Source organism: Branchiostoma lanceolatum, chromosome 3, assembly GCF_035083965.1.
Source record: "Branchiostoma lanceolatum isolate klBraLanc5 chromosome 3, klBraLanc5.hap2, whole genome shotgun sequence".
NCBI lineage: Eukaryota > Metazoa > Chordata > Leptocardii > Amphioxiformes > Branchiostomatidae > Branchiostoma > Branchiostoma lanceolatum.
The window spans coordinates 26344550-26353368 of record NC_089724.1 but is presented as its reverse complement, the minus strand read 5'-3'; the positions used below and the strand labels follow the sequence as shown (position 1 = coordinate 26353368).

The window sequence follows — 8819 nt, the reverse complement described above, 5'->3', positions numbered from 1 at the left end:
TTCGAAAAAAGGGGCGTGGCCTCATAAATCTTGATGACGTAATCATAACATCATACTAATTTGCATAAATTATTTACTTGCTATAAGGTACTACCTGAAAAAAAATTAAGGTTGAGGAAGGTTTATAAAGCTTAAGAAAGTTTTTTTTTTTCAAAAACATCCCAAAATTCCTCAGCCACCCTTCAACAATACCTTAAGTGGAGTTGGCAGTTTGTTAGGTCAGTGAGTCAAGTGGAGCCACGAGCGCCGAGGAGCACCAAAGTGGGGTGAGATAGTAAGGTCTTTGTCACTCTAAACTGTCGGGTTTGGGCCAGGGGAGGGGATTCTTGCGCAACATGCCGGTTAGATCAGGACAAAAGTGAACCAGAAACTTCTGAAGGATTTTTATCCCAGCGATACTTATTGCTGACAAGAAACACGGCTGCAGAGGTCATTGTACACATGAAAACAAAAATAATCAAAAGGGAACAAAAAACAGAAAATATAACATCACTACGAAGTCAGCAAAGAGACTAAAAGTTTGTAATTTTTTCCGTTATGTTGCTATATTCTTTTGTAAAAGTGCAGCAATGTCACCTGTTAAATATTCACTTTTATTCCTCTTAGCAGTGTCACTTAAGCTTGTATATTTGTGAGAAGAAACACCAAGTACAGACTCGGAGGTTGTTGAACACATTAAAACAAAAATCAATCAGAATGTAAAAAAAGCAGAAAATGTAACATTCATACGAATCCAGTAAAGAATCTAAAAGGTCGAAAATTTCCGTGTTTATTTATGGCAGTGTCACTTGCATATTTGTGAGACGAAACACGGCTGGCAGTACGAAGGTTGTTGAACACATCAAAACAAAATCAATCAGAACCTACGAAAAAGCAATACGACATTAACACCAAGCCAATAAAGAGACCAAAGGTTTGCGATTTCTCGTCATGTTGCTAGATTCTTTTGTGAAAATATCTTCAAGGCAATGTCACTTATATTTGTGTGAGCAGGACCACGGCCTGAGTACAGAGGTTGTTGAAATCATTGAAACAAAAATCAGCTACGAAAAAGCAATGTAACACTAATACTAAACCAATAGAGATACTTCATCTTTTCAGTTTGTCCGTCATGTAACTAGATTCTCTTCTAAAAGTATCTAAAGGCAGTGTCACTTGTATATTTGTGAGGCGAAACACGGCTGCAATTCAACACATTAAAACAAAAATTAAATCAGAAGCTAAGGAAAGAAAATATAGCATTGATACCAAGCGAACACATAGGGACTAAAAGTTCGCAATTTTCTGTCATGTTGCTAGATTATTTGGTAAAAGCGTCTAAAGGCAGTGTCACTTGTACTTGTATATTTGTGAGAGTAACCACGGCCTGAGTACAGAGGTTGCCAGTTTGAGTGATCAGAGTCCTGTTGAGTCTCAGCGACACGTGCGCTCACGTCGTGATGATGATAACGGCTGACCGACCCCGGGACTATTACCGCGATTATCAAGCCGCTAGTCTTGCAGTGTGACACATTCAACAGAAGGAATATGGTTTGGGATGTTGCTGTTGTTATACAATGTACCATTTGCGATTGTCGAGGCGCCTAGGCATAAAGTTCATTTATTCATTCACTAAAATTAACGTAAATATCAGAAGTACTTAATTGAGGATCAAGATAATCGAAATTTTACTCTAATTAGTAAGTGACGTGATCATGGCATGTTATTTGTGGTATTTCAATACGATTTGCTGTTACATAGCATTTTTAGATTATCAAATATTGTGTGAGAACCTTGATTATCGTTCTCTTAGCTCAAAATAGGGCAGAATTGACAAGGCCAAGGAAAAAAATATTCCCTTTAGAGATTGAAACGGAGACACTGGCAAGTGCACCGCGCTGCCCTTTCAAAATGATGCCGCCTCACAAAAAAGTTGTGTATGGAAAATCCCCTCTGCCCCTTATCTTATCTCCTGAGTCGTCAGAGTTTGTACATTCTTCCCCGTACAGAATGGTACAACGCCAGAGAAATATGCGGATAACACGGGCCGGCATTTCCGCGTTACGTGTCTCTGGGTGGCAGGTCCATTCTCGTTGTGTGGTGCCTAAGGCCTCCATTCTACTAGGGTGGTGACCTCGCTCCGACTGTACGATTTGACAGAGAGCTAAAAAAAATACTGTAAATGCAGAAATGTTTGCGGTGGTTTTATGTCTGCGGTTTTCGCGGCGACTGTTTCACCGCGAACTTAAAACGAGCGCGAACATTTTTTCTCCAATACTGTAGCAGTATGTGACTATAGCGCTGCCGCGAACTTAAAATCACCGCGTACACTGCATTTTCGCCTTAGCGCGAAATGAAAACCATGCGAACTTAAATGCATCTCCAGTATTCTTTTTACACCTTTCGCGTTTTCTTGGCCTTTCAGTCAAACGTTTACATTTTGCATGATGTTCGAATTATGAAGTATAAAGGATTACACAAATTCAACTTAGGTAGCAGCGCTAGCAAGGGCGCAATGCGAACGCCGTCTAGTGGAATGGGGGCCTAAACTTTGCTGAAGAATTAGATATAGATTACGGGAGGGGAGTTAGACATTGGTGGGAACAGTGGATTGAAATTAATGGCTATATCACCCCGATGGGACCTGACTAAATCATTAGGAGGGAGGTAAACTTGTTTTTATCCGTATCAGCAAACTTTTGGATAGAATACGCATTACCAGGTATAAAAACTGGCTTCTGTGTTGTGCTAAGTCTATCTGGGGTAACGGGACTTTGTCTCTGACGGGTTAAAATTTCTCTTTTGTAATTCAGCCCGCTAGATGTGAGTTAGCAACCCAGACGATAGCGGCGTGCCGTCGCCTTGGTTCCCGCGCGAGAAATTCATGCAACTACGAGTCCCCGAGGAAATTTCCCCTTCGATTTTTACCCCCGTCGAATGTATTCGAGGCGTCGGGCCGTAATTTGAAAATTGTGCAAATTCAAGGTCCCTGACGAGCGAGCACTGCCCCGCATAAGGTTCCCGAGTTCCGCTTAGCGCCGAGACCTTGGATGAACCTGCAGTCTACGCAAAAACAACTGTCGAACATCCGCAAGACGGCCCTCAAGACCACCCTCACATCTTGAGGAGGGGCGACGTCTTCTCTCAAGGCTGAACTATTCCTTAAGGTAAGGATTGTAAGAGTTCGGTCAAACAGAGAAGTGCGGTGGTTTTATGTTGCTCGCTGTATGCGGTGCATGATGTTGCATAAGGTCTATCCATTTAAGCCAGAAACAGTGCACTGTTAACGTTGGGCATAAAGAGAACAAAATGGCGACATTAGCTAAGATAAAATAGAACTAGAAGATCCTGCCGGTTCACACGAATCTAGCGGGAAAACTGCGCGCCGTATCGAAAAGTTGACTCGCTTTGGAATTGAGACGTTTATCTCGGGGCATGGGGCAATTATTCTAATCGATGAAAACGCGCCCCAAATTGACAGTAAACGAGGGTCTCCGGACCTACCCGGCAATTACCGAGCGTTTAGGCGAACATGGGTCGGGACCGAACGCCCTCCCGTCGGCCATTTCCGTACGTACCGCGGGCTCACGTTAATAATAATAACTATACCTGCGCACCCAGAATGGCGATTTTGTGTGGAGATATTCATCATACAGCGAGGGCAGTACACCTGGCAGGCCGTTATACCGTGAGAATGCCGTCCCAGGGGACGCTATGTGTGTTGTATGGGCAGCGCCTTGCATTATTAATGACTCGTGCAGAGGGGAGGGACACAGAGTCATTTCGGATCATCCCTGTGGTATTACCACCATGAAACACACATTCTCATCCATACAGACATAGAATTCCGTACTGAAATGCGTAACATAATCTTAAGATACCAAGTGCTCTGGAATTCTTAAGATCTCTCTCTTAAGATTCATCTTCAAAAGCAAGGAGCGCGGTCATCTACATGTTAAGACCTTTTTGCATTCCTCTATTGTTGTGGCTAAGACTGGAGGAATTATGAAATGGCCAGATGGTATTGTCTGGAACAAAAGTGCAGTACGGAACAATCCTAGCCTCTGCCAGGCTTGGTGGATCGCTGACAAAATAGTAGAAATTGGTCAGTGACTAGTATGCTAAGGGAGTCGGCTACGGAGAGAGAGACAATAGGCGACCCACGGATTGTCCCTCTCTACGTATCCGAATCCTCCTTTCTCTTGCCACTTTCTATTTTTCCAGCGATCCGCGGAGCCTGGTAGAGCCTAGAACAATCCGCCGCCTAATGCGTCCCGTTAATTGAGAGATGATAGCCCGGGTGACAGTCCCCACGCCCATGTGATTTGCTGGTTATTTAGCCAAACAAACAGATCATAAAGAAGTAATGCCTGGCGCGTGTGCGCGCCATTATGTTTTTCCTCGCCCGCGCCTCTGTGTGTGTGTTGGGACGCAGGAAACGCCATAAGGCGAATTGCTCTTAGCCATGCCGGGCGTGCGGAAGTTTCCTCCGGGTAAAATAACCCCCGCCACCTCGCACTTGTTGTTCACCCAGCAGTAGCCGTGTTATGTCAGACCGCACCTTCACAGTGGCCTAATTTGTGCTCACGCCCCCCCCCCCCCCCTTCTCCCAAGCGACCAGGTAAGAGAATCGGGTCACCTCTAGCACAGGCGAGAAATTTCACACCTTTTTGATCTATTCCAAGAAAGATTGCCTACAAGCGAGAAAACAGTGTCAGTGCACACTTGCGTGAGATGTGTACACGGTCTGTGATACAAGCTTATTCCTCATCTGTCGGATTAATGTCTGAATCAAAGCGGAGATGGGGCTAGGCACATGTTTCAGCAGTCAGAGATGAAGGCGCGTTCCGGAGGCTGACTTTCCACCGACTTTCATTAATGGCGTGTTGAGGCGTCTATTGGTGAGAACGCTGTTCGACCCGTGGTCCGCAGAGACATGTTGCTCTCGCCTAAAAGCCCCGGCAAGCGCCACAGCTCATTCTGCGCATGCGCACAACCCGCGCGGGCCGTCCCTTCCGGATATGATAAACAGAGTTGCAATATTTATGCCAAGCGTCATCAAATAAATAATTCGGAGAGGGCTTGATGTAAATTCAATTAGCTAATGTGAGACGAGACCGGGCTAAGTGTTCACGCTTTTTTGTCTTCTCTCCTCTCCTCTCTCTCTTTCACCAACAGTCGACGACGACGTGTCTACGGGAAAGGCCGACCGGACGAGTCGGTTCGGGTCGGACATTGTCTCTGCTGGTACCGTCTGCGGAGGTGTGACGGAGGAAGGCAGGACCGCGCGCTGTCTCTAGTCCAGTCCAGTCCTGCACAGGTTTCCTGGCGTGACGCAAGTTTGTGCAACTCGTCTCCTAGCCGAGCGCGGTGAGAGAGAACATGACTGTCCGTCTAACAGAGCGGGCCTGATCCCGAGTCGCCCGCACGTCTCAGCTAGCTGTACCCCAGCGTTCTGTCAGTTCGAGGAGCCGTGAGTCTTCAGCGTGCTCGGACCGGGCGGAGCGGACGGAGTACACCATGCCGTTCGGAGGCTTCGATTCGCTGAAGGAGAAGGTCCTGACGCCGTGGAGCGAGAAAGACCCCATCGCAAAAGTCAAGTCGCCGATAACAAAGTGAGTACCGCATCTTTGCACACACAACCTTTAAACGCTTCTAAACTTCAGCTCATTTCCGTAATTAGCCGCCGAACTGGGCTTTGAACATGGTTTCAGCCATAGTTTAATCTATGGAATAAGGATGTAGCTAGGACATGACGACATGAGGAGTAGACTGGGCTGTCTGGCTTGATCAGGAATGGCAAGTTTCTTATGCCTTCCCTAGTCTGAATACGCGTGCACCTGTGCTACTGTGGCGACTACGTAGGCTGTACGCCGACATTATTAGTTGTGTTCCAACTCGGCATGCATATTCCCCGCCCGGCCGTCCGTAACTTACTCCGGGCGCCGCTGGCCGCCCTGCAACACTTGATAAACGTAATTGACGTATAGTATAAACACGGGGCGCCTTAACTGGACACTTTATCTATGGCCCGACGGCAGGGCGAGCTTCTAATGAAGCAACAGGGCAGTGACAAGGATCAGAGGTGGGGGAGTGAAAGGAAGGGGAGAAAACCTCGGGGTGTGGAACTGAAAGCCTCGGTGTATATTTCACCTGCCCGTGCAAAAATAGCCGAGATGAGCGCCATAAATTTTTAATGCCGCCGAGAAACACTAGACATAGTCGCCATTGTTGGTTGCCACGCAAGGTTGACAAAGGTGAACCTTTATTAGCGAGCCTTGGGGTGCACGGGTGGAGGAATGCAGTGTGTGAGAGTGTGAGTGAGTGAGTGAGTGTGAGTGTGCGTCTCCTCACACAACAGGCATTCATCCACAGCCACCACGTCAGCTAGCGCTACATGCATGACGGATTGGTTGTTAATGATGTTAGGCAACAATGTATATAGACCGGGCTTTCCACGTAATTAAATACCAATCTGCTGCGTGTATCGCTCCTGCCATTACGGCGTTACCTCTAACCTGCCCACAGCCAACCGCGGTAACAGTGATGATTCTGCGACTTCTAGCTGCACCCCTCCGTCTTTACTGTGACGGAGAATTGAGATCAAGCGCTGGCGGCGAGCCCGTCACACACACTTACCCGCGCATTGTTGGCAACAAGTCGGTGTAGGGAGCCGGACAAAAAGGGCAGGGATTGCGTTTTCACGGGCGGGGAGAGGCGAGAAATTGCGTTTGGGAGCGGAACGCTTGTCTGATGGTTGTAGGAAAGGTGTGTGTTCATGCGTAGGCTTCCAATTGGGCATGTCGGCGGACTGTGTCACTGTTGCCACATGGTGAACAGGGTTTACTAGGATATATGTGACGCCTAGTGGCTTATGTAAGGCCTGTATGAGAACATGGGAGTCAGGGAGGAGAGAGTGGCGATATTCGTCAAAAACTGCACGAAGAACGACATAACCGGCATGGTTCATTTGCAAGCAACGTTTGAAAGTCACATCATACGTAGTTGAAGCGAGCTGTTTGCCCGCATGAAATAATCATTCAAAAGAATCGACAGATACTTTGACACTTTCTGAGGCATCGTGATCAAACTGTAGCCTCATTTGCATAAATTTGCATAAAGAGCCTTGGAACCATGATGTCCCACCTGGACCATAGAACAACATACCTTTAAATGATCAAAGGGCATCAAGCTATCATTCTATGATAGTGGACTAAATACATAAAGGGTGTCCTACGTTTGTCAGTTTTCCGGCCTCTTCTGAGAATCTCCTCCTGGACTACCTGTTCAGTATTCATACACACATCTCGACAAACTTTTGTGACATTGGCACACACATCTCATTAACCTTATTAGTCTGCTAATCTAACCACCACACATAAATGTCTTGCCCGATTGATGAGGTAATTGATGAATGTGCATACAAGTGAAAGAGTAGATTAGAAAAAGAACCGCCACGTAGAGCATATTTTTTTCTGTCGGACTGGTTTGTATATTTCAAATGAATAAATAAGGGACGATTTGTCTTCTGACATGACATGAAATTTGACAGGCGTCCGTGCGTGTGTGGTTATAGCAGTATAAATATTTAGGTCTAAAACATGATACAGTAGTGGTTAGTACATTAAAGTTACAACAGCACAAATAGAGATGCGGGGGGGATTAAGGATGCCCCCGTCAAAATTCCAACTGAGCCGGCCAGTCGAAAGATATAATGGAAATATAAAACAATAAGATATGTATTCATTGATCTATGGTATATCCATCTAGAAACCATTTCGTCCGATGGTGTTTTTATTCATTGAAGTCATTCCCTGCATTCGTTCTGTTACTGTGTACGTTTGAGAAATTGAGGCACCTGTTGAAAAGATTTTCAAGGTGAAATCCTCTCCAAGTTAAAAAGATGCGTGTCTAAACATTTCAGTCGTTACGAAGGCAAGGTGACAAAGTTACAGATAATCACGTCAACGATGCACCTTTCCCTTGTAAATATGCAAAAATGTAGTGAAAAAAAACCTTCATCAAACTTTAAAATAGAAAAACTTTGTTATTGTCACAGTTTTTTGTTTCTGAACTGCAAACTTTTGCAGACTCTCCGACATGACATGGAGGAAGCAGACGTCACATGACGGGCCCACCGTTCCGTAACCCCCCTCCCCCTCCCTGTCCGCCATGATGAATTACGGGGATTTCTGGGATATGCTCTTTCCACACACCGCGCCCATAAAGCCGGATAATGATATCTGGAAAATGTATGGGGGTCAGCGCGAGAGGGCACAATTGTTCGACTCCGGACAAGCCCGCGCTGCATTATTAAAGCCGGGCCGGGTCCTTCGGGCCCCCCTAGGCCCGAGCGATTGGCTCGCTACGATATTAATCTGCGAAAACATGTCATTAGGCCCAATAAACCCGGCGTTGATGGCATTGATCGTCGGGCGCGCGGCGGATTTTCGCACCCGGGCATGGCGAGTAACGCCTGCTTAGACAGCCTGAAGGCCGGAACGGGAGAGAAGTTCTTACATTTCCACATTTATTCACGCCACAGACCCCCCCTCCTCCCCCTAGGTACAATTAGAGTGTGTTTTGATGCCCTTGCAGGTGGCACACCGTGGATGATGCCGGCTCGGGTAATAAAGTGATAAAAGATAAAGTAATGAGCCGGGGTGTTAAGATAGGCATGATTTATGGACTGTAGTCCTAGATTGAAGCTTCAGATATTCCAACACGGCGGGAAAAAAAAACAGCCATTTTCAAGCTGAAGATGAGAAGTTGGTGAGAGAATGGGACATTAGGTTGTGCATTACCTGTAGATGGCGAGGAAAAGCTATCGCTACAGGCCC

General features: G+C 46.3%; 1 protein-coding gene across 2 annotated transcripts in view; it reads left to right on the top strand.

The window, feature by feature from the left end:
* The first annotated feature begins 249 nt into the window (after window positions 1-249).
* Window positions 250-8819, top strand: part of LOC136431236 (vesicular glutamate transporter 1-like) — a 65009-nt gene continuing 56439 nt past the window's right edge. The window contains exons 1-2 of one of the 2 annotated variants that reach the window (XM_066422558.1): window positions 250-266; window positions 5158-5594. In XM_066422558.1, coding sequence (XP_066278655.1) covers window positions 5500-5594 — 95 coding nt within the window. In that variant the 5' untranslated portion in view covers window positions 250-266; window positions 5158-5499. Of the gene's footprint in view, window positions 267-2847; window positions 3147-5157; window positions 5595-8819 lie in introns of those variants that run through there. The other variant, XM_066422557.1, reaches the window with a different exon arrangement.